General features: G+C 57.6%; 6 protein-coding genes across 6 annotated transcripts; 2 read left to right on the top strand and 4 right to left on the bottom strand.

The window, feature by feature from the left end:
• Positions 1 to 155: 155 nt before the first annotated feature.
• EX895_006313 (uncharacterized protein) lies at positions 156 to 7,938 on the top strand (the record flags this gene model as incomplete). The annotated part of the gene is made up of 2 exons (XM_029886905.1): positions 156 to 680; positions 769 to 7,938. The coding sequence occupies 2 exons, from the start codon at positions 156 to 158 to the stop codon at positions 7,936 to 7,938; spliced, it is 7,695 nt and encodes a 2,564-aa protein (XP_029737218.1).
• Positions 7,939 to 9,217: 1,279 nt separating this feature from the next.
• Positions 9,218 to 10,975, bottom strand: EX895_006312 (uncharacterized protein; the record flags this gene model as incomplete). Its single annotated transcript, XM_029886904.1, has 1 exon — positions 9,218 to 10,975. One exon carries the CDS (start codon positions 10,973 to 10,975, stop codon positions 9,218 to 9,220), a length of 1,758 nt encoding a protein of 585 aa, XP_029737217.1.
• Positions 10,976 to 14,060: 3,085 nt separating this feature from the next.
• Positions 14,061 to 16,064, bottom strand: EX895_006311 (uncharacterized protein; the record flags this gene model as incomplete). Its single annotated transcript, XM_029886903.1, has 1 exon — positions 14,061 to 16,064. The coding sequence occupies one exon, from the start codon at positions 16,062 to 16,064 to the stop codon at positions 14,061 to 14,063; it is 2,004 nt and encodes a 667-aa protein (XP_029737216.1).
• A 1,609-nt stretch (positions 16,065 to 17,673) lies between these two features.
• On the top strand, positions 17,674 to 18,307 carry EX895_006310 (uncharacterized protein; the record flags this gene model as incomplete). The annotated part of the gene is made up of 2 exons (XM_029886902.1): positions 17,674 to 18,195; positions 18,275 to 18,307. The coding sequence occupies 2 exons, from the start codon at positions 17,674 to 17,676 to the stop codon at positions 18,305 to 18,307; spliced, it is 555 nt and encodes a 184-aa protein (XP_029737215.1).
• Positions 18,308 to 18,594: 287 nt separating this feature from the next.
• On the bottom strand, positions 18,595 to 19,851 carry EX895_006309 (uncharacterized protein; the record flags this gene model as incomplete). Its single annotated transcript, XM_029886901.1, has 1 exon — positions 18,595 to 19,851. The coding sequence occupies one exon, from the start codon at positions 19,849 to 19,851 to the stop codon at positions 18,595 to 18,597; it is 1,257 nt and encodes a 418-aa protein (XP_029737214.1).
• Positions 19,852 to 21,608: 1,757 nt separating this feature from the next.
• Positions 21,609 to 23,984, bottom strand: EX895_006308 (uncharacterized protein; the record flags this gene model as incomplete). Its single annotated transcript, XM_029886900.1, has 1 exon — positions 21,609 to 23,984. One exon carries the CDS (start codon positions 23,982 to 23,984, stop codon positions 21,609 to 21,611), a length of 2,376 nt encoding a protein of 791 aa, XP_029737213.1.
• Between the last annotated feature and the right edge of the window lie 373 nt (positions 23,985 to 24,357).

Raw genomic sequence — 24,357 nt, 5'->3', positions numbered from 1 at the left:
TAGCGACGCTTCTATCGTGAGCTTCGTCTTGTGGTTGACTGCATCCTCACCACCTCTTACACCATTCTTCAACACCTAGACTCGACCTCCGTTTCTTCCACCTGGTCATCGCCAAGCTACCACCCCTGCTAGGGAGCTGAGCATCTCCTCTCATCATGGCCGACGACGGCTACGGCTCCAAGGAGAACCTCCGTCGACGCTCTGCCCCTCAGAGCGTTGCCTCGGACACTCCCGACGGCGCTGGCTTCCACCAGCCAGGCCAACCTATCGGTTTCATTCGAGCTCGTGGCACCCCTTACGAGAAAAAGTACTTCTCCAGGAAGCTCGGCTACTGCTGTCTCTTCATCGCTCCTGTTTTCCTGCTCGTCACCCTCGCCATCACTCTTCTTCCCGTCCTCTACGCCGTGGCCAACCATGCGCTTCACACCAGTGCGCTTCATGTCTACCAGTCCAACATCACCGCTCCTGGCAACACCACGTTCCCGCTCACCCTCGAGGGCCAGGTGCAGAAAGTCGGCATCTTCCCCGCCCACCTCTACTTTCGTGAGCCCGTCCAGGTCTACTGGGTTCTTCCGCCCCAGGCCGGCGAGGCTCCTTCCACCAAGTTGAAAGAGGTCAACCTGGGCCAGTTCAATCTTGACTACATTGGCGTCGCTGCTGGTCATGGTCGTATCAAGCAGGTATGTATATCTCTTCGCAGTCGAGCTTCCATCCTTGACCAACCTGGCTCACCTTCTCGTCTCTCTATTTGTCCCTCTGTCTCTGCAGGCCACCCAATTCGAGATCCATGATGCCGATGGGTTCGGCGAGTTTGCCAAGTTCCTCATCTCGCAGCCTGAGTTCACATGGAAGCTCAATTGCTCCAACGTTCATGTCGAAGCCTTTTCCTTCCTGCCTACCTACAAGAACCTCGCCTTTAACAAGCATATCATCATCAAAGGTTTCAACAACTTTGAGGACGTCGAAATTCTCGACTTCCAGCTTCCCGGCGATGACCCAGAGGGTGGTATCACGCTCTCTGTCACCACCTCGCTCGTCAACCCCTCGCCTTTCGGTGTACAGCTCGGCACGCTCAACCTCGGCCTCTATTACCAAGGCATGTACCTCGGCCCGGCTTCCACCAGCAATTTGAACGTCTCGACTGGTCGCAACGTCATCACGCTCAACGGTCGACTCGTACCCCATAACGACAACGCCACCGCGCTCGACTTGCTCGGGCAGCTGTTTACCGGCTACATCAACGGTGAGACGTTGCCCACGCAAGCTCGAGGCGTCTCGGTTCAGCAGGCCAATGGCCAGAACGTCGGCTGGCTCAGCACTGGTATCTCGGCCCTCCAGCTTGCTGTCCCTCTCAAGGCACCTCAGCCCATCAACCCCATCAAGAGCATCAGCATCGGCTCCTTGGCTCTCGTCTACTCGCCTGAGACCGCCTACAATCCCACCGCGTATTCGAGTGCTCTCTCGGCTGTGCTCGGTCTTCCCTTTGGCTTCTCGCTGTCCATTGTCAACACGGCCAACACGTTTACCATTCTCTTCGACGGCGCACAGGTGGCCACCATCAACTCGGCCTACTCCAACACCACCACGCAGCTCTCGATCGTCAGCGCAGGTCAGACCGCAGGCACGCTCAACCTCACACTCCCGCCCTCGGAGCTGACGCTCGCCAACGACACCGCCGCCGCCCGCAAGGAGCTTGAGAACTTCCAGACCTACTTCACTTTCAGCAATGGAACCGCCCTCCGCCTTCAAGGTCAAGCCAAGGCCGTCACTGATACGCCGCTCGGTCGTGTCTTGCTCAATGGCATCATCTTTGACGTTGACAGCGGTCTCTTGGGCCTGCAGGGCCTCAACGCCTTCCCCACGCTCATCACCAGTGTCGATGTCACAGGCGGTACTTCCGAGGGCATCCTGCTCGCGGTCGGAACCACGCTGGTCAACCCGTCCAACCTGAACCTCACCGTTGGTGACAGCTCTTTCCAGCTGGTCAACCGCGATGTGCTCGGCACCGTCACCATCCCGGCCCTCGATCTCATGGTCGGCAGGAACGACGTCAATGCCACCTCGGTCTTCGACCCCAACGCCAGCCCCTACGGTCTCGAGACACTCAACCGCTTCATCTCGGGCCAGGACACCGATCTCGGCATCAACGGCTTCGATGGTTCAACGAAGGTCTCGTCGCTGCTGCCTGCCCTGTCACAGATTCGTCTCAAAGCGACGCTGCCCGGTCTTAAGACCAAGCTGGTGCAGTCCGCCAACTTAACCGTCCTCGACACCACGGGCATCACCAACAACATTGCCAACTCGACCGTCTTCCTTAACAACCCCTTCACGTCGCCGCTCACCATCACGCGCATTCGCTCCAACGTCACCTCGCACGGTGTCTTTGTTGCCAGCATTGATACTCCGCTCAACTTTGTCGCTCAGGGTCGTTCCGTCACCCAGTCGCCTCCCGTCCAGCTTGGCCTCAACCTCTACCCTCCCGACATTTTCGCGCTCGTGCGTGCGCTCGCCGTTCAGAGCGGTCAAAACCCGGCTTACATCGATGGCGTCGTCCAGCTCGGTGGCTACACGCTGTCGCCCACCACTTCGGCCAATTCGCGTCGCTCGCTCCAATTTGCCGATGCCGAGGACAGCTTCGATTACGAGGAGAACAACGAGCTGGCACACGCCATGATGGACGGCGTCAACAACGCCGAGACGCTCGCCCATGTTGCTGATTGGGCTGAGCGCGAGGAGCCGCACGCCATCCAAGAGGCGGGCACCCTCACCAAGCGTGCCAACTTGTACACTGGCTTCGATCTGCCCAGCTACATCGACCGCGCCTTCAAATCCGCCACGGCCAACCTTGAGATTGTAGCCAACAACAACATCGGTGACTACGCCAGCACGCTCACCTTTGCTCAGGAGGATGTGCCGCTCGGTACCGACGTGACGCTCAACAAGCTTCTGCCCGTCCTTGCCGGCCCCATCGTGCAGAAGATTGTCGACAATGCCATTCTCAACATCGACAGGGTCACCATTCTGAACCCGCAACAGAACTCGTTCCAGACCGCTCTGCAAGGCACCATCACCAACTCGGGTCCCTTTGACGCCACCATCCAGTTCACCAATGGTCTCAACGTCACTTGGAACGGTCGACTGCTCGGTCAGATTGCCATGCCAAACGTCTCGCTTGCCGGCGACGTCGGTGCGACGCTCGAGATCTTGGCCCAGTTTGTTGTGGCCGACGTCGGCTATCTCACCGAATTCACGAGGTACCTGCTCACCGAGCAGAGCTTCGTGTGGAACATTGCTGGTGATGGCCTCAGCGTTGCTGCTCTCGGCATCGAGGTCAACGACATTAGCATCTCCAAGAACGTCATCCTCAGCGCCTTCAATGGTCTGAGGAACAGCGTCATCATCAACTCATTCGATCTGCCGTCCAACGATCCCGCTGGTGGTATTCACCTCACGGCCGCCACGACCATCTACAACCCGTCGCAGGTCGGTGTGCAGCTGTCTCGCTTCGGTGTCAACCTGGACCGCAACAACACCTTCATCGGCCCTTCCGCTGCGCAGGACGAGTTTGTGCTGCAGGCCCTCGCCGTCACCACCCTGCCGCTGGTGGGTCGACTGGTCCCGCAGACCAACGATCAGGGTCTCGCCGTGCTCTCGGAGATCTTTACGCGCTTCGTCGGCAACTTGAACACCGAGGTGATGGTGTTGGGTGACTACGCGGGTCCGGAGGGCGTCTCGTGGCTCAACGACGGCATCAAGGCGCTGTCCGTTCAGGTCTCGTTGCCCTCGCAAAAGTTCACCGTCATTCGCACCATCTCGATCAACCAGATCTCGCTCTTCTTCTCTGTGCCCAACGCCTGGAGCCCGCCGACGAGCTCCAACGATACGCAGTCTCAGTTCTTCCTCCCCTTCGCCTTCCCACTGGACATCCAGCAGGTCGGCGGTGGCTTCGTCGCCGGCTACCAGGGTCAGAACATGGCTGTTCTCGATATCCCCCTCTCGCCCTCGATCACAGACGTCACAACGCGCATCTTGACGCTCATGTTCAGCAATGTGCCCTTCTCGGTCTACGGCAACCAGCACTCAAGGTTCTCGCAGTTCCTTGCCGATACCACCGCTAACAATCAGGTCACGTTCAACCTGAACGGTATGGCCAACACCAAGGCCAACACCGCCGCCGGCCTTGTGTCCATCAGCAATGTTCCGTTCAACGTCGACACGAACCTGTTGGGTCTGCAGAACCTCAACGCTCGTCCGGCCATCGTCTCGAACCTGGACGTGTACCACGGCTACCCGTCGTACCTGCAGATCAACGTCGACACGACGCTCTACAATCCGTCGCACATCACGATCGGTACGGGCGACGTCACGTTCGATGTCTACTTCTTGAACCGAAAGATCGGTACCGCTGTCATCAACGGTCTTGTGCTTGTGCCCGGTACCAACATTGTGCCCACCCAGGTGCGTTACATGCCTCAAGGTGCGGACAACGTGCGTGCTGGTCAGACGCTGCTCGAGAACTACGTGCAGGGCATCGTCTCCAACACGATCATCCAGGGAAGTACGAGCACCACGCCGATCGAGTCGCTCAAGCAGGCGCTTTCGGGTATTCGTCTCAACGCCGACATCCCTCCGCTCAGGCAGCTGCTCATCACCGTGACTAGGCTTACGATCCCGCCCAACATTGCGCAAACGAGTATCGCACAGGCCAACTTTGACCTGCGCAACCCCTTCACCGCCTCGATCAACCTGCTCAAGGTCAAGGCAGACGCTTCGTATCAGGGCATCTTCCTCGGTGAGATCAACCAGGACTTGTCGAGCAACCCGATCCGCGCACCTGGCCACACCACCATCACGTCGCGCTACCTGCCCTTCAGGTTCAATCTGGATCCCAAGAATCTCATCCGCTTTGTGCAGGCGGCTGCTGCCACTCAGGGCGTCGATCTTGGTCCTCTGCCTCCGCTCTTTGCTCAGGTGTTGGCGCAGGCTTCCACGCAGACGACCGTTAGCCCGTACCCCGACTTCCAGCCCACCGGTTGTGTCTCTGGCAACCAATTCGATGTGCTCGGTGCCGTTCTGCGCACGCTCCAGGGTCTCACCACCCGGCTCGACGTACAGTCGAGCGACAAGCTGGACGACTATGCTACCAACCTCAACTTTGTACAGCAGCCCGTTCCCACCGAGACGGACCGCACCGCGCTCTACCTGCTTGGTCCCGCCGGTGCGCCCATTGTGCAGAACATCGTCAACGAGGCTGTGCTGACAGTCGCCATTGCCAACATCACCAGCGTGACCAACTCTGGCTTCGATGTTTCGCTGTCTGGTTCGCTGACGGGTACTGGACCTTTTGACGCGCTCATCGAGTTCACCGAGCCGTTGACGGTCACGTGGCAGGGCAGGAACATTGCTCAGCTCACGTTGCCACCCATCTGCGCCTTTGCCAACGTCGGTGTTCCCAACCTCAGGACGAGCGGTCACCTGACCATCACCAACCTGGGCGCCTTCACCGACTTTGCTACGTACATCTTGCACAACCCCGGATTCCAGTGGACCGTGTCATCGCAGCACCTCACCGTGCGCGCGCTACAGATCGTCTACAGCGATGTCATCATCTCGAAGAACATCGACTTCAGGGCGTTCAACAATCTGCCCAACGTCACTACGAGCAACTTTGACGTCTACGGCGAGACGAGCAACTCGCTGCTTATCCGTACCGACTCGGCCATCCCGAGCCCGGCTACGTTGGGTATCCAGCTCGACACGGCCAACTTCGAGATCTTCTTTATGGGCACCGACATCGGTCCAATCCACTCGAGCAACCTGTTCCTGGCTGCCCTCTCCACCACGAACACGGTGCTCGAGGGAGCGATCACGGCCAAATCCGGTCGCGATCTGCAGAACACGGGTATTCTGTTCACCAACTTCTTGCAGGGCAAGACGCAGATTCTGCAGGTCAAGGGTGTCTCGGTGGTCACGCAGGCCAACGGCAACCAGCCGGTCAACTGGCTCAGCGCTGCCTTCAGGACGCTCACCCTGGATGTTTCGCTCCCCGGCAGGATTTACCAGATCATCTACTCGATCACGCTGTCGGATCTGACCGTGTTCGTCAATGGCAACCCTGCCGACTCGTACACGGTGCCCTCGAGCTCCAACTCGACCATTGCCTCATTTTCCAATCCGTTCATGTTCAGCCTGCAGCCCATCCAGGCAGCTCCGCATATCAACCTGTCGTACGCCAACGGCAACACCGCGTACCTGGAACTGCCGCTTGCCAACGTGCAGGCCGGTACCTCGCGCGGTCCGAACGATATTCAGGCGCTGCAGCTCATGTGGCGCAGGCAGAACATTGTCGCCGTCGACCGTCCCAACTTCCAGGCGTTCTTCGCACAGCTCACCGACACGCCGCGAGGTACGTTTGATCTTCGCGGTGGCACCGACGTTGTGGCCAAGACGGTGATCGGAAACATCCCCATCGGTGGCATTCCGTTCAACGTAACCACGACGCTTGCCGGTATCAACAGCTTCAACGGTGTCACGACGCTGTCGGATGTGACGGTCAGCAGTGGTACTGCCGCCTTCCTGTGGGTGCCGCTCAAGGTGACGCTCGAGAACCCGTCGAACCTGACCGTGTACACCAACGAGGTCTTCCTACCCGTCCTCTTCTCGGGTGTAGTGGTGGGTCGAGCCGAGATTCCGGTGCTCGGTCTGATTCCTGGAAGCAACCTGGTCCAGTCGTACTTCTACTACGCGCCTGCCAACGCCAACGACACGACCGCGCAGGAGCTGCTTCAGCGCTACGTGCAGCCTTCGCTGTCGGACGGCACTTCGGCGCAATCGGCGCCACTTACTATCGACGGATCGCAGGGTCCTCAGACCAACTTGACGCCGTACGATTCGCTGCGACCTGCGCTGGCCGGCATCAAGCTGACGACGACGCTGATGGGTATCGCTGGGCGCATTGTGACCAATATCCGGGTATATCTGACTGTGGAAACAATCGCCACTGGTTTGCCCGGCCTCTTGGGTCTTCCCAACGCGGGCTTGCCGGTTGTCGAGATCGACCTTGCGGTCGCGAACCCGCTGCAGACTGGACTGTACATTGTCGCCTTGCAGACTACGGCCAAGATTGCGGGATCGCAGCCAAGGAGCGCCTCGGGCAATCCGGATGCGGTGGTGTCGTACACGTTCCCAACGCCGTTCGGTGCGGCTGCTGGCGGCACAGCTGTGTCTGGCAGGATTCCGAATGTGGTGCTTCCCAAGGGTCTGGTGGGTTCGCTGCCGGTAATTGGCCAGCCTTTGGATGTTTACAACCACATTCCCGTTCGATTGGGTCCCGGGCCCAACGACGGTTATCTGGCACCCGGTCTCGAATACGACGAGCTCAACATCCCCACGCAGTACTTTTTCGACCTTGCTGGGATTCCCATCCCGCTTGATCCAGTCGCAACGATCGCTGATTTCCTCAACCAGCTGGTTGCCGCAGGTGTCGATTTGGCCGGCATCCTCAGTGGTATTCTGGGCGGCAGCTCGTCGCGGGGTAACGTGGTTAGCGGTCTGTCGGATGCTAGCAAGGCCTTGGTCTGCACACTGACGGGTTTGACCAAGGCCCTGAGTCTGGATCCGATCCGGCAGCAGGCCGGCTGTGCCGGTGCTTCGTCGTCGGCCAGCGCCATGTCGTCGAGCAACACACTTTCGAGCGCAACGGCGGCGGCGGCCTCTGGTGCCGCGTCCCTAGCTTCCGGTGCAAGCCAGGCCGCCGCTACGGTCACGAATGCAGTCAACAGCCTGACTGCTGCTGCGGGAACCGTGTTGGGCAACACGGCGGCTGCTACCACGGCGACGGCAGACTCTGCTGCTCGCACCGCCGCCTCGTCGTCCGGAGGAGGCCTCTTGGGTCTCACGCTGCGTGCAGAGCCCACACTGATACCGGATCTGCTGTAGAAGAACAATAGTGTCGCACCCAGTTGTGACGTTCCAAGATACCCGCCCGGAGCCGAGACGCCGTACAGAGTGTGGATGTTTGCTCTTCTTCCTCACGTTTTCTTTTTTATTAGTGGCTTTATATCTTGCGCTTTCACACGTATACTCTCTTTTGCTTTCTGTCTCGCTTTCTCCCTTTACTTTCGTTTTGGTCTTACTCTCCATTAGAACGTCTTTCATTGGGGTTCCTTTTATGTGTCTGTGCGTGTGTGTGTGTTCAAGTGTGTGTGTGCGTCGGGACAGATAGGGCCGATGGCGTGCGGTTGGCTGGAGCGTGAGACCACCAATGCAGGTCCGTGTGAGGGACACTGCCGTCATCGGGCCGCTGTTTGGCGGGGCGTTTGTTCTCGAGCAGGGAGGATGGCGCTGAGGAGGGCAGTGTTGCTCGCTTGCTCTCAGCGGCTGGCACTCGTCTCGGACCACGGCTGTGTAAAGGAGGAAGGGGGAAGGGGGGAGGGGGATTGGTGGGCAGGTGCGACGCGGGGGCAGCCAGCTGTGTGTGTCGGTCGACCTCGCGCCGTGGGGGCTCCAAGCCTGTCGAACGCCGAGGTCAGCGATTAACGTCGGGTACTGTACAGTACTGTGCGTCCAGAGTCGTCGACTCGTGCGGCTGGCTGTCCACGCAGCCAGTCTCACACGGCCTACGCCAACGACGTGCGACATCAGCATCCTCGGCGACAGGGCGCACACTGTGCCGATCCACCCAGCGCGCCAACTCCATCCCGTCGGCTGCACGTCTGACTAACAGTATACAGTACAGCACAGCACAGCACAGTACACGGCACACAGCACCTGTCGCGGAACGACACACGCACAAGAGCAAGAGCACACCCTGCCCCCCAATCTCAGCCTGCAGTCGAGCAAGTCAATCCCACCCCCCACCTCGAACAACAGGAACCACCAAAGCTTCACCCTCCTCCACCTTCGTCATACATCACTCAACCAGTCTCTCGCCCCAGTCACATCCAAGGACAACTGCCCCTCGCACTGCGCACCCTCCTCCCACGCAGCGCTACACCTGACCATCTCGCATCTCGCATCTAACACTCTCACACCCACCTCTCAGCCCGCATCCAAAACCAACAAACATCAAACGACAAACGACAAACGACAAACGACAAACGAATGAACGACGTTTCAAAAGCATCACGGTACCGAAACGATAGCCAAGCTAACGAAAGCACTAGGCAAATAAACAAACAAACAAATGTATAGAGAATGAGCAGTTATCTTTTTTTCTTCAGTCGTCCTGCAGCTGATCGCCCTCGTCCTCGTCCTTGTTGTTGCAAGACGACGACGACAGTCTCTTGGCAGGAGCAGTCAAAGGCGAACGTTCGCGTGACGAAGGCTTGCTGCCAATGTTCTCCTCCGCCTTCTCGGCAACCACAGCTGCTGCGTCAGACGCAGACAGCGGCGCAGAACCCTTTCTGGAAGACGAAGCACTAGTCGCGTGGGCGTTGCCCTTCAAAGCAGCCAGCTCAGACGAGCGAGACAGCGGCTCGTCATCATAATCAGTCCCAGTCTTGGCCTCCAACTCGCGTACACGCGCTTCCAGACCGCGCACTCGCCCTTCCCACAAGACGCGTTCATCCCGAACACGTCGCTCCACCGTCTCTTCAAGCACACGGCGGCTCGACTGAAGTGTCTGGAGCAACGTGTTGGAGCGCTTGATCTGGTCCTCCAGCGTCGCCTTGAGCGTCCTGCTATCATAGAGCGAGTCGTAGAAGTCAGAGAAGAGCGAGAGGAAGTGAGGTTTCGACGAAGGCGGCGAACGCAAGTGCTCGGGCAATCGGGCGGTGGGTGGAGGGTTGTAGGCCTGACGTCCACCGGGGTGACCGCGCGCGAACTGGGTCGTGTGGTAGGCAGGAGATGGCAGCGTCGCCGTCTGAGGAATGTGACCGCCGCCAGCCAAACGCGTCGAGGGCCCTTGGCGTGCGAGCGGGTTGGCGGTGTGAGGAATTTCGGGCAATCGGCCTTCGCGAAGACCAGGCACATCATCTCGCTCCTCGCGGCGGAGAGCATCGGACGACTCTGCTTGACGCGAACCAGAAACGTGACGCTGCTGTTGCTCGGGGCGCGCGGGGGCCAAAGGCTGCGATGGTTGCTGGGACGCGTGGTTGGGTCGAAGGTTTGCTTCGCGGGGCGCCTGGTCCTGAGGCAAAGGGTGATCGCGGTTGTCAAAGCCAAATGACAGCTTTTGAGGTGGTGCACTCTTAGCGATGCCCGAAGAGGATCTACCGAGGGCAGAAGCTTCGAAAGCCGACCCAGAACCAGTGTCGATGTGAAGCCGACTGGCCTTTGCCTGCGCAGCATCGCCTCTCCTGCGTGCGAGCATGCCCGGGCCGTGATCCAGACTATCGTCGTAATTGGACGACGAGAGCACCGAGGGTCGATGAGCACCGTCCTGCATTGGTGGCAAGGGACCGCCGCCGACCGAGTTGGGGCTGTGCATGGGTCGGTCCAAGGGCGAAAGACGGCCGTTGGGCCTGTTGGCGTACGGTGGGTTTAAAGGAGAGCGCAGGTCGTCGACGTAGGCGTCCCTCTCGTCGAGGTAACGCGGTGCCGAGTGCGTTGCGCCGTCGGCCCTACGGAAGGGAGGAGAACGGGCGCCGTTGATGGGCTCATCGCGTCGTCGGTCGTCGCGGTCGAGGCCATCTCCGAGACGCCTGCGCTTGAGTGCGGTGGTGGCAACGTCCTCGCGCATAGCAGCTTCCTCGTCAGCGGGGGAGACGGCGGGGGGGTGCAGAGAAAGGGGAAGTTGCGAACGAGGGCTCGATGCGTGGCGAGCGTTAGCTGGGTGGGCAGTGGAAGGAGGCAGATGGGCGTATCTGGGATCGTGGTTTGATTGGTGAGGCGGGCTGAAACGGCTTGAGCCTTCGTGTGCGGATCTGTAGCGAGCGTCGAGCAGCTCGTCCCTTCGAGCTGCTTCTTCCTGCTCGAATCTGCGTTTTCTCTCGATCCAGAGGTCGCGAGATCGGTCGATAGGCTCTTCGTGCATGCTCTGCGGATTGTAAGAGAGCGTGCTATGGGTCCTGGAGGAAGTCTAGGCGCAGCGCGGCAAGTCGTGCAACTAGATAGCTGAAGCGTGGTATAGAACGACTGATGTTGCAGGCGATCAGCGACGACGTCGACGAGAAAACTCGGGTCGAAAAAGTGACTTTGGTCTGAGTGATGAGCTTCGAGAGTTCTGAATGAGTTGAGCGAGGTGCTTGCGGTGAGTTTGCGATCGTGATGGTGGTGAAGGACCGAAAGATGTCAATAGATATGGGTGATGGGTGATACAGAGCAAGAACAATGTGGCTACCGGCAGTGTGGCTACACTGGAACTGATGGAGCTATAAGTGTTCCGTCGGATGGAAGGGCAGAGAGCGGGCACTACTTTAGATGGTGGCGACTTTGGTCTCAGACCAAGGCGAGCCAAGCGGAGAAAGAAGCCGGGGGAGAATTAGGGCTAGCAGTGGGACTGCGCGCATCTAGTGGATGAAGAAGGGATGATGGTTTGCAGCCAAAAAGGCGGTGGCTAGTTAGGTTTGAAGGACGATCAGTGCAGATAGCCAAGCGCAGGGACGGCGGCGGCGAGGGGGCAGCACCAGGAGGAGGAGGAGGAGGAGGAGGAGGAGGAGGAAGAGGAAGGCAAGTGTGGAAGTGAGATCGCGAGCCGAGGCCGCGTCTGAAGAGAGGAGGACCGCGTTGAGAAGAGCGGCTGCACTGGTTGCAGCTCAAGCCGAGGGCGCAGACATAAGAAAAGCGAGACAAAGCGAGAGACACAGCGAGAAACACTTTTCGAGAGAGAGAAGAGAGAGAAAGAGAGACAAGCAGAGACACGCAGCAAAAATGAAGATCAACAGAAAGAGAGACAGTGACCAGGCGCTCGACAAAGGAAAAAGGCTCACCGGAGACGGGTGCAGCACCCTGCACGACATGCAGCCGACACGGGAGAGACACACGCACCAAAACTCCAGAGCCCACACACACACACACGCACACGCACACTCGCACGCCTGCCACTTGAACCGCAACCGCACCCGAAACTGCAACTGCAACTGCAACTGCAACTGCAAATGCCAGATGACTTGCTTTCTCCCGGTATAGTGGGCGGAAAGCGGAACCTCAAACACAACCCGATGCCTCCAGCACGGTCACAGTCCAGCAACGGAGTTTGACCTTTTCGCATTGGAAACAACGGTGGGCATAAAATTGAAATTAACAAAAATAATAAAGGTGGACAAAAGCAGGGGCAGCCATGGCTGCATCGCTGCATCGCAGCATCGCAAGTAGACAAATGAAATCCATCCAGTCCCGGGGCTTTCGTTCGTCGGTACGCTTTGCACATCGAAAGATCGAAGACAGAGCGAACAACTGCTCCCATGATGAAGACAGCGGAGCTTGTCTGCTTCCCTGGGCAAGCAGCGAACATGTATTGTGTTTGAATTGGGGGCGGCGGAAGAGCAATCAAAAGGTGCCGCCACGTTCGAAGGAAACGCGAATGCATGATTCTGCGAAGCACAAAGGGGCAAAAGGGAAGGAGCCAGCCGCCTCCATGTGTTTTTGTCACTGCAAGCGGCTTGACCGAGGAGCACACGGCTCATCCGAGCGTCGCCCCGAGCGAGCTTATTCGTTCCAAATTGTCTCTGTTTCCCACAACCGCACACTTGTCTGATGCAACCACCGACGCCCGAAACAGGCAATTCCGGAGCAAAGCCAGACCAAATTGGTCAGAGACGACCGCCACAAGACCCTTGTTGGTCTGCCATCGGCGAGTAAATTACTGCATAGTACATGGTTGCAGCGTACAGAGTGAGCATAGAATTGCGATCCTCTCGTTTGCTTCAGTCGGAGCTCGAACTGAGGATCCAGGGCGAGACACGAAATCAGTACACTGTTCAGGAGCGAGAGAGACACGCTCACACCGCGTCTGCTAAGCGTGTGTGTTGGGACCTCTTAGGTCTTTTTCTGCACCTCATTTTCGAATCCGACCCTCGGGGAAGCTGCGCCCAACCTGCTACAGTATTTTCGAAGCTCGAGTCAGGTGTGCGTATGCGTGCTCTTCCCTAGCGAAACAGGCTAGCAGGCGCAAAAGGTCGATCCCACCCCGACATGACCCCTTGACCATCAACTCCTCAAAGGTCACGCATGCCAATCCCACTTCAAACAAACACGCCCTCTTTCCCGTCAAGGTAGCATCATCCGGCAAGCTGCGGTTGAGAATACTGTAGGCCTTGTCAGACAGACACCCGCCAGCTGTCAATCTGAACTAAAAGAAACGCTGATGTCGAGCTAGTCAACCATCAAATCTAGCGTTTTAATTCTAGCCGAGACAAGGCCGGTAGCCGCTTTCTGAGGTTCCATTCCGGTCGCTCGGTTCCTTGCCAAGCAAGCAGGCTCAAGGGCGGTACAGGCTGTCGAGGTGCTGCTGCTGCTGCTGCTGCTGCTGTTGCCAGCCGATGCAGGCTAACACACTGTGGGTGGTCTGAAGTGGTAACCACAGCGGCTCGTGTTTAAGATTGCCTCGTGTACCTCGCTATCCTTCTGTTAGCCGCATGCTGGATCTCAGCCGCAGATTCCGAACATGGTGTTTCTTCGCACTCAGAGATCCCTCGTTCCACAGGAGAGATCGTGCTGTCCGTTCCGCCACCTGCACAGCAGCCTCCATTCCAGAGCAGCACACACACGAGACACCTGTTTCCGAAGCTCTGAGACTATGTGTAAGACAGGGGCCCGTCCTTTTCTTTTATATATTTTCTTTCCTTATTGCCCTTGTACCGTATGTGGGCAGACAGCGGCAGAATTCTCACACCCCAGACACGAGGCCAGCGCCGAATTTCACAAATAACTTGTTCAGAGACAAGCCTAGCCTTTTTTTCCGCGCTAGCTCCTTCCGTTTTCAGAATATTGTCCAGTTCCGCTGCGACGCTGAGATGCTGAGATGCTACTATACATAAGACCACGATTCGGAAACAACGCAGATGAGACAGCCCAGATAAGCTGGCCGCACGGACGAGACAGGTTATGTCCGACGTCGGCGAATTTCCGGAAGTCCAGCCTCAAAGCGTGTGTGTGTGTGTGGATGATAGGCGAGTCTTTCAGTGGTGTCGAGGCGGTGGCACAGGAGCATAGCCTCCTTGATAGTATCCCGCAGCTCCATTGCTGTGGGTGGTGTCGTACGGAAACGGACTGTCAGTGTGGTGCGCAGGTGTGTGCGCTGTCGGAACGTATCCTTCGCTCTGCATCATCACGGGTGTCGGATAGTAGTTGACGTTGGGCGTGTCGTACATCCTCCCCGACGGTCGCACAGGAGGCGCAGAGGGACTATGCGCATAGTTGGGCGTGTACGGCGCTATGGGCAACGCACGTCGCTGTGGCGATTGCAGCTGGCACGCTTCGAACGACTGGTCGGCCGCAGAGCTTGGCTCGTAGTAGCCCCTCGTCACCTCGGCGTTCCTCTTGGCTGGACTCGAGATGGGGGTGCCGTAGTAGCTGTCTGTACCGCCGTAAGTATGGTGGACGTGCTCGTCGACGAATTGTTCGACCCCGCCCGCCTCCTCTTCTCGTGCCGCTTGCTCGTACGCGTGATGCTGATAAGCGTTGCTAGCCACCAAGAAGGGCCTGTCACCCGCACTGTTGCTGTTCAAAGGCCGGCTGACCGAATGCCTGGACACTTGTTCCATTCCCTCTTCCTCCAATGTTGCGTCGAGCTGCTGATACCTTTGTGCCTTGCTCGTGCTCCTCAACATTCGATCAGCGATGCTGCGGCTCGAGGTGCGCGACACTCTAGACCCACCCGTCGTCTGTCGCTGCAAATGAGACAAGCCAGCATCCGACATGATCCCGCCTCCCATCATCAGGTTCATGTTGGGCTCGTTGCGGTACATGCTCGTCGGCTCTTGCTCCACATCCTGATAGGCCAAAGCATTCGCAGTGTTCGACGACCTCTCGAATCCGCTGAAGCGCGGATCATTGACGCCCGTCACGCCGATCGCGTTGATGATGGGCGCCTTGAGGTGGCGACTGCGCACAAAAGCGACAACAGCCCAGATCGCTGCTAAACCGATGATGGCGCCAGAGATAGGCAGCGCGTATTTGAGAGCATCCGAAGTCGAAATGGAGGAGCTGTTTGCGGAGTCGTCCTTGTTGTTTGCATCTCTGTCTTTACTGTTGCTGTCAGAGCCAATGTCTTTGTTTGAGCTTTTGCCGTCTTTGCCATCCTTGCCATCCTTACCGGACTGCGCGCTGTCTACACCGTAACCTGGGTAGCCTGGATAGCCATCCGCGCCTGGATCTGAAAGTGTCCTCAGTGGATCGGTACTGGTTCCGAACGAAGGCTCGAGGGTCGTCGACGAGTTGGCGCCCGTGTAGACAAAGGAAGTGACATTGCCGTTGCCGTTTGAACTTGCAGAAACGCTCGTCAGGTTGAGGGTGCTGAGACTGGCGCACTGAACGTTGAACTGCTTAATTTCCTGCGAGTAGAAGCCGTTCTTCTGGTACTCGGGCGTAGTCCAGTCGATCGGCCCGCCGGCCCACTCGATGGTGCCTTCCGGGTTGGTTGTATTGCCGCCTGCCCATGTACTGAACTGGATCCTCGACGGCGATCGTGGATAGTTGGTGCCTGCCTGAGCCCGAGTCAGCGTTCTCACCACAGTGCCGTCAATACTCCACTGCAGCTGGCTGCTCGTCCAGTTGAGACCGTAGGTGTGCCAGTCGCTGACGTTAAAGTTGGGCGGGCTAACGGTAGCGCCGGAGTCCTTCACTATCTGTCCCATGCGGAAATAGTTGCTCATTCCCGAGGACGAGTTCGAAGTGGTGAACTCCCAGTCGATCTCATCTTTGATGTTGGACATGGTGATAAAAGCAGCGACCAGACCCTGTCGAGCATTGTGTCGGAGCGTCGCTTCCACATAGCCATACATGAGGTAGTCGGTGGTTGAGATCTTGGCTTGCTGGGCGGCTGTCAGTTGCATAAGTACACCTTCAGGACCAGCTCCGAGCGAACCAGAGTCGAGAGTGAATGGTGAAGATGCATTGCCATTGTATTCGAGGATAGGCATGAAGACGTTGTTGTTGTTGTAATCGCTTGGCTTGATAGTCATCTGGCGTGAGCGACAGACTGGGCTTGGCAGACAAGATGATGGCTTGAAGCTCGACCTGGGGTCGCAGCCTCCAGCACATTGCATTGCCCCTGAGCCACAGACGCCTTCAGAGGAGCAGCATGGACTCGATTCTGGGCACAGCGAGGATGTACTGCATGCGATCCTGGAGGTCTGAGCCCAAGAGGAAGGCAAGCTCGCAGCGAGAGCCAGGCTGACCAGTAGCGATGTTGACAGCCGCCAGGCTGCTTTGCGTCCGAGTCTGGCCATGCTGAGGGCTCCTCGTCGACGGGTCCCCAGTATGTAAAGGCTCGATGCAGTCAAGGAAGCTGGCTTGTTACAAGAGAAGGAGGTAAGGTAGTAAGTTGATGGCGAAGAAGTAGGCGGCAGGTCGAGAGTAGGATGGTGACGGTAGCAATGATGAAAGCTGGTAGTTGCAGCGGAGAAGGCGAAGACCCCACAATACATATGGAGACAAGGGGGACGTCCCCGCAATTGTGAATGGTCTTTGCACGCACGATGACATTCTCACTCCATTTCTTGAACGAATGTCACTTTGCTGGCTCCTTCCATGCCAAAGCGCGAGCCCTTTCCCGGCGACTGGAAGGATCTGATGCCGAGGATGAGGAAAGGGGCCAGCCATTGGGCAGGAAGCCAACCCTTCCGACAGGTGCAAATGGCATCAAACTCTACATACCCGTCAGCCTTCTCAGACACATCAGGGGTCCTTCCAAAATTTCAATCGCAGCACAGCACGGCTTCGGCATTCGGGGCAGATCGAGCCTGTCAAAGTCCGCCCAGGCGAAACCCCTTTTCCCTGAGCAAGACGCGTGTCCTACACTGTACGGGTCTTCTTCAGACTTTCCTACCTTTTCCTGCCCTGCATCTCGATACCGTCACTTGACCTCCGAGCCAACTGTGAGCAGAACCCTGCCATTGACGCCGTGCTGCCGAGCTGATCATGCCAAAGGCAGCATTTGTGATGATACTGTACCGAAGACTGTATTGAAGCTGACATCACTCTGTTGGTCCCAAGATTAGAGGGAACGGTCTGATTGTTATTCATTGATGTTCTACGTATCCCGTGAGCAAAAAAGGGCATATTGAATGCCTTCTCAATGGAACATTTCACGATAGAAAAAAAAGGGTCTAAATCGAGGCGAAAAGTGCGAAATGTGAGGGTGAAAAAAGGAGGGGGCCAACCCGGAATCGAACCGGGGACCTCTGTCAACTTAGTGCATCCTCCCGAAGGAGGCGATTGCCCTAAGACAGCATAATAAGCCACTATACGATTGGCCCACTTCTATGTCAGCCCGAAATAGCATTGCATATATATATAGTGAGGAAAGGGGATAACTTCGAAGTCCTCCACTATGCTACGCACAGGGCACACAGCCTTGGTTTCTCAGCGGCCGCGGAGGCGGTCAATAAAGCTCAGGCCCGTCTCGTGCGCATTCTCTTTGGCTGTGCTCCTTCTCATGCTCCTACATCGTGTGCCGGATCGACAGCGAGCAACCGACTCGCCGCTCAAATCCTTTCCGCTCTGCAACTGGGTCCCAGGCCGCACTGACCTGACAAGCAACTCTGACGGCGACAAGACAAGACCGCAGCGATGCCGTGGGACGACTGGCGCAAGGACTTTAACAAGAAGCTCGACGATTTCGGCGAGGATGCGAAGCACAAGTTTCGTCAACAGCGCGAAGCCAATGCCGGCGGTGGCGGGTCCGCTGGCAGCCGCATTGGGCTGCAGGATCGGATGAACATGCTAAAGGGCGAGAACCCGCGGTGGAATCGAGACGTTGAATCGAGGGCGTCAGCGGCTGGAGGCGAGGGGGCAGAGCACGCTTCGACCGTGGTGCCTGAGCGAAGCCGGGTGCCTCCTGCCCCGCCGTCGGCGCTGAACAAAGGTCGACCCCCGCCGCCTCCCTCTCGTCATTCTGGCACAGCAGCTGTGGCACCCCCACCCGCGTTACCGGCACGAATGCAGAATGAGAATGGCACGAGCAATCCACCCCCGCCGTACCCCCCAGCGCAAACGCAGCATGCATACCCAACCAGCCAAGCTACAGGTCACATCGAATTCTCTCGCTTCACACAACAGGACAAGGAGGCGTTCTTCGATCTTCTAGATGAAGTGAGTGGTCTTTTCCCCAAACTGGCCCGTTGCAGATGACGCACGATACTGACTATCCTCTCCTCACCTCCAACCTCAGTACTTTGACCAACGAGAGCGTGGCCTGCGTTGATCCCCACACCACACTCACGGTCAGCCCGGTTTTGGCTCCCTTCGGCTGCGATGTCACCTCCTTCTGCTCTTCTGCCCGTGTTTGTCCGCCTGGGCGATGTTCATCTTCCAACGCACTGCCCACGAATCGCAGTTCACACATACAGCGACCACTACAGCAATCATGCAAAGAGGGCAGAAAGGCTTTTGGCACACAACAAAGAGCGATGCGATCGAGTCTGAAAAAGACGCAAGCTGAAGCGTGAAAATGGAAAAGAGAGCTGGAATGCGGTGCGACTGTATCTATTCTCATTTGTTGGCGTATGGTCGAGCTTGCGCTGTAGAGTCGATGCTACCCTTTGGTGAGACGGGCGAGGTGATGTCGTTTGCAAGCTTCTCGAGATGCTTGTCGTCTGCTGCATCCGTGCCCTCGAGCGCCTCGCGGATCATGCTGACTGTTGACTCGAGCGAGCGGCGACGGTTGGAAGGACTCGACATGGTGGTGCCCAGACTGCTTGTCCTCGAGTGTCCGCGGCGGTGACCGCCTGCGATGGGCGAGCTGGGCGTCGCAGGCGAGGCCGGGCTGCCGGGAGAAGTCATCTCCTCGAAGGCAGGCGACGAGACGCGCGCTCCATCGGCAGGCGAAGCAGGCCCGGCCTCGTCGGCATCGATGAGGTCGGGTGGCAGACGCTCGTTTTCGATGTCCACCTTTCGAGCATCGTCGAAGTTGGCGATCGAATCCTTTGCCGCCTCGGAGCTGAGCACCAGCGTACCATACGGCAATTTGGCGGTCTGCGACGACTTTAGCTCTGAAACACGTTCGGCCTCTTCTCGCAAGAGGGCAAAGACGCGCGACATCCGGCCCACGGCGAGGATCTTGTTCTTGATGATGGTTCTGCGTTCGGCGGTCTCCTCCTCGGCGGTGGAGGTAGGTGTGGTGGGAATCTCGTCCTCCTCTTCCTCCTCCTCGAGCTCCTCTTTGCTGCATACGTTGAGAATGGCGATGAGCATGTCGGTGATCTTTTCGCCGACAAAGGGCAAACTCCAGGTGAATACGTCCATGAAGTTGGGAAGCCAGTAGGGATGCGGTGTGCAGTTGAACTGTCGAATGTTCATGACGTTGTTTTCGTACTTGAGCACGGCTGCCTTGTTGTTGTAGACGTCGAGGTAGTTGGGTGCTGAGAAGATGGTCATGACGGAAGGAAAGCCTGTGGTCTTCGTTTTGCGGTACATGCGGTATCCGGCATCCTGCGCTTCGTGCGCTCGGATGATGGACAGAAGCTGATTGCGCTCGAGGAATTGACAGGCAGCATTGTACGTGAAAAAGTAGGAGCAGCCTCGCACATGGTTGTGGATGAAGCTCTCGTTGGTCTTTTCCGAACCAAAGTCTTCGAGAGGATCAGCCCAGAGGAGATCACACATAAGACCGTGTGTGGGCGGCTCGCGGAAGCGGTCGATGCTGCGAAGGTCGTCGAGGGTCTGAAGCTCCGGCGAGAGGCCGCCATGAATGCAGAGGAACTGCTTGTTCATGACGGCAGCAAGGGGAAGCGTGCAGAAGGACTCCATGCAGAGGTCGTAGATCTCTTCCGAGTACTTGTGCTTGCACTCGAGCTTGAAGGTAAAGTAGTCGGTCAAGTGGCGGCACTCGTGGTTGCCACGAAGGAGAAAGAGTGTGTCCGGGTACCAGATCTTCAATGCCCAGAGGTAGAGAACGCACTCGATGGAAAAGTAGCCGCGGTCGACGTAGTCGCCCAAGAAGAGGTACCGGGTGTCTGCGGGGTTGCCACCGACTTCAAAGAGCTTCATGAGATCGTAGTACTGGCCGTGGATGTCACCACAGACGGTGATGGGAGCGTCAACCTCGAGCAGGTTGGGTTCTTGACGCAGGATCTCGGTGGCTCTTGTCAAGATGAAGCGGGCCTGGTCATCAGTGAGACGGCCCTCGCGGTAGAAGTGGTTCTTGAGGAAAGCAATGTCGGGCTTGGAGGGGTCCTTTGTGCTGAAGAACTGCTCGTCGGTGGGTTTCTGGAATGCTGGTGCCTGCACATCTTTGATGACACGCTCTTGGGTGCTAACCTGGGTTCCGTCGTCCGTGGTGTGGACGGTAAAGTCAATCTCAGGCGGAGCAGGCTTGTTGGTGATTTGGCCAATGGCTTTAACGAGCCTCTGCTGCCTGTCTACCTGGGCGGGAGTCGACATTGCGTGCCACGATTGATCTCAGCGCGTGGCTACCGCTCAGGAGGATGAGAAGTGAGTGTTCGGAGCAAGTTCCGAGACGTTTCGATGAACGCGTCTGTTGGCGAGAAACCCGTACAGAGGAGTAGACGGAACGAGAGGAGGGGGTCGTATCAGCTTCTGCAATACAGCACTGCGAGACATGGAGCGCATAGAGGAAGCCACGCAGTCGGTGTCGAACGAGCTATTGAGAAAACCTACCTGTCGTGCGGGCGGAAGCAGTGCGAGACGGAGGCTAACCCGGGCTGTGCCTGTGTGTGCTGGAACGAGATTCTAGCCTACGTTGAGGCGACTCGAGGAGAGCAGGCGCAGCGAGAACTCGCAGCCAAGGACAGATGCGATCGATTGCGTGCCAGGGACGGTGGCGGTCGGTACAGCCAGCAATCGGATCAAGAAGCGAGCGAAGCCCTACGAGTGAGATGGTCGAGCCGGCTAAAAGACGATGGTCTAGAAGAGCAAAGAGAATCTTGCTGCAATCGAGGATGAGTAGGCGGAGAGAGTCCTGCGAAGAAGAACGACCTGAAAGTAACTAGGCAAGCAATGAAGCAAAGCAGAGATGCAAACCACATTCGAGATTTGAGCGAGTGTTCGTTCGTGTGATCCGAGGCTTTTCTCTGTCGCTCGTGCTTGCGTGTGGCTTTGCCGCTGGGAGTCCGCTTGCTGGCTCTGCTGTTCCAGATTTTGGCGCGCTGCAGCTCCAGCAGACGGGTAAAAAAGAGAGACAGCAAATGTCGGCCATAGAGACACAGCGAATTTGGAGGCGCGTGCGCCTCATTTGTAAAACACACACTCCTGCACTGACACACCCAGCAGCTTGTCCTTTCTTCCTTTTTTGAAACGCGTACGGTCTCCACGCTGGCGCACCGTTCGTGGCGTCCCAAACAATCGGCCCCTTCCTTGCCTCTCGCCGAACCATGGTCTCGATTTTTGACCATGTCTCTTCTTTCGTCGCAAACAGCACAGACGTGAATGGGCAAAGATGCGATTGTTCATGCTCGGAATGCTATGCGAATGGCGACAGAAGGGAAGAATCGAAAAGGACTCGACGTTTTTAAGGAAAGAAACAAGACGGAGAGGATGCCAGCTCTTCACACCAGAGCTTCCGGATTCGCTGCGGACGCCGTTGCGGACGCAGCCGACGCCTTGTTCTCGTAGCTTCCCTCGCCACCATGCTCGAATGCCTGCGCGATGAGCTGAGACACGGCCCCCAAGTAGCCGTCGTTCGACTCGTTGCGGAAGAAGAACAGCAGCGACTCGCTCAGCCGCAGCACTTCGTCCTTGGTCAACGAAGGCCGTCCTTCGGAATGCAGCTCAAAGACCCACTGGATGCTTGCCATCACGTCGTCCTGATTAAACATGATGGCGTCTAGTCCACTCACTATGTCCTGCAGTGACAGCGTCCCGCGCTTCTCCTTGTCCCAGAAGCGGAAGAGCCGTGCCACCGTCTCGTGCTCCGGAACCCGCCTCTCCACCCGCTCTTGAAAGCCGTTCGAGACGACGTACTCGTCTCGTGCCCACGTCGCTACCTCTCCCAGGAACAGTCGGAACGTCTTCAAGTCGATGCGCATCTCCTTATAGTCGTTGAGCGCTTCCTCACCGCTCTCCTTGTTCGCGTCCCGCGCCAGCGCCTTCTCCATCACCTCCTTAGGATCGTTGGCTACGATGCCGGCGTTCGGATTGGCTTTGGCGTCGGTGACCGCTCCGGGCGCGTGTCTTGCCCGGTAGATGGATTCAACCACTTGATCGTAGATGAGTCCGATCTGCTCCTTGGAGAAGCGACCGTGGTGCTTGAGGTTGCGGATCGCGCTGCGCTTGGCAAACAGCTCAATCTCTTGCACAATCTCTTGTCGGAAGCGTCGGCGTTCGCTCGCAATAGTCTCGTCCGTGATGATACCAAACTCGCGGAACGCCACTACCAGCAGCTCCTGGAAGTTGGTGATCTGTCGGTGACGTGGATTGGTGCTGTTCGGATGTGCGCTGTCGCCCAGCGAACGGAAGTAGCCCTTGATCAGGTTGATGAAAGCGCCATCGTCGGTCACCTGCAGCAGTTCTTCACCGTTGATCTTGAGGATGGCGAGACCCACCTGGAAGAGCACCTTCGGCCCCATGGCCATGAAACAGTCGACGATGCGGAACGCGAAGATCATAGGCATCGAGTTGATGTACAGCGACAGAAACCAGGGCAGCGACGCCACGCTCAGCTGAATGTCGGTCTTGACAAAGTGTTCGTGGATCATGGGCAGCGTGCGCTGCACCAGATTCTCGAACACCTTTTGGTCGAGCAGCGTGCCGGACATGGACTGCGTATAGTAGCCGGGTAGCAGCCTCTCGCACAACGTGTCGAGCAGCCAGAAGCACTGCTCCTCGCTCATGTAAATCAGGATGGCCGCTACGACAATGTTCATCGCTTGGCAGTAGCCCAATTCTGGGTTCTTCCAGCTGTACGCCACCAAAACCCGACGTAGCGTCTCGATGCCTTCGGGAGTCTGATAGGCTGGATATTCGGGCAGACTGCGATTGAGGTCCTTCTCGATCTCCTCGGTGCTCGTGCTGGTGATACCTTCGTATCGTTTGAGAATGGCTTGGTATTCGCCGGCGTGCGCAAACCGGTTATAGATGGATCCGCTGGTAAGCTCCCAGATCTCTCCGCGAAGTCGATTCGGGAGGCCGACCTGCACGAGACGCAAGAATTGCGGATATCGCAGCAAGGTGAGGTTGCGCCCGTGTGTAAAAAAGTAGTCGCGCCAGAGCTTGAGCTTGCTCTTCTCCCTCAACTTGCGCGCATCGCCTGGGAAGCCAAAGACGGCGCCTAGTCCAGCTTGATACTTTGGAGACTCCTTGTCTGCAGACGCATCGGTGACGGCGGTCGCACCCGAAGGATCCGCCGATGCACCGAGGGAAGGTTCGTCCGCTTCGGATGCTGGTGTAGAGGTTGTATCTGTGACCGTGCGCTTGCCCTTGGGATCGGAGAGGTCGTCCGAAATAAGAAACTCGCTGTAGCAGCCAGCGAGGAACGGCTTGAGCAGCTTCATGTTGCCCAACTGAGCGCGGAGTTGATCGCGCAGGATGGCGCAGAAGTGCTCGCAAGTGGGTCGCAGCGCATTAAGTTGAAGGATGATCTTCATACCGTGCCACACGACGATGCTGAGGGCGAAGACGGTGCCCTTGGTATTGAGACGTTCGACGCGGCGCACGCACCATAGCGGCAGGTTCATTCGACAGCTACGGCCACGATCGCCCTGACTCGCAAAGCACAGGAAGGACTGTGTGAGGGTCAATCGACCCGCATAGACCTGATCTTCCTGCAATCCATCCTTGGTCGCGGCTGAGAGCGACAGGACCGACGAGGTGATCTCTGCATCTATGATGGGTGATTCTCCCGCTGGCAGGGAGAAGGCGTGTGCGAAGAGCTGCGGTCGGGTCGGAGAGCGATAGTCGCGCAGCGAGTGTGCGATCGTGGACATGGTGTCCTGCTCGTTGTGTGATGCTGTAGTGTGCCGAGATGGTGATGGACGACGGTGTCCACGGCAAGGTGAGGCGTACTGCCATCGGAGCCAGAGCTGACACGCAGCCGAACCGTCATTCAGGGTCAAAAGCACCGCCAGCCGCACGGCCCACCTTTTATCCCGAGATAACAACAAGAAGCCGATCTAACAACAATTACACGTGCAAGTTGAGTGTTAGGGCGCTGGGTTAGACAAGCTGGAGATATTTTCGTCGCCGGGCCAACGTGCGCAGCGTGCAGACCATAGTTGGTGCGCAGTCCTCCTTTCTGCAACGTTCGACAGGCAGGATTGTTTCATGTCAATGGCCCAGTCACAAATTGAGCTCGAGCAC

This window comes from Sporisorium graminicola, chromosome SGRAM_8 (genome assembly GCF_005498985.1).
Source record: "Sporisorium graminicola strain CBS 10092 chromosome SGRAM_8, whole genome shotgun sequence".
Lineage (NCBI taxonomy): Eukaryota > Fungi > Basidiomycota > Ustilaginomycetes > Ustilaginales > Ustilaginaceae > Sporisorium > Sporisorium graminicola.
Note: the sequence above shows the minus strand (reverse complement) of the source record. Positions and strands in the feature narration are given on the sequence as shown.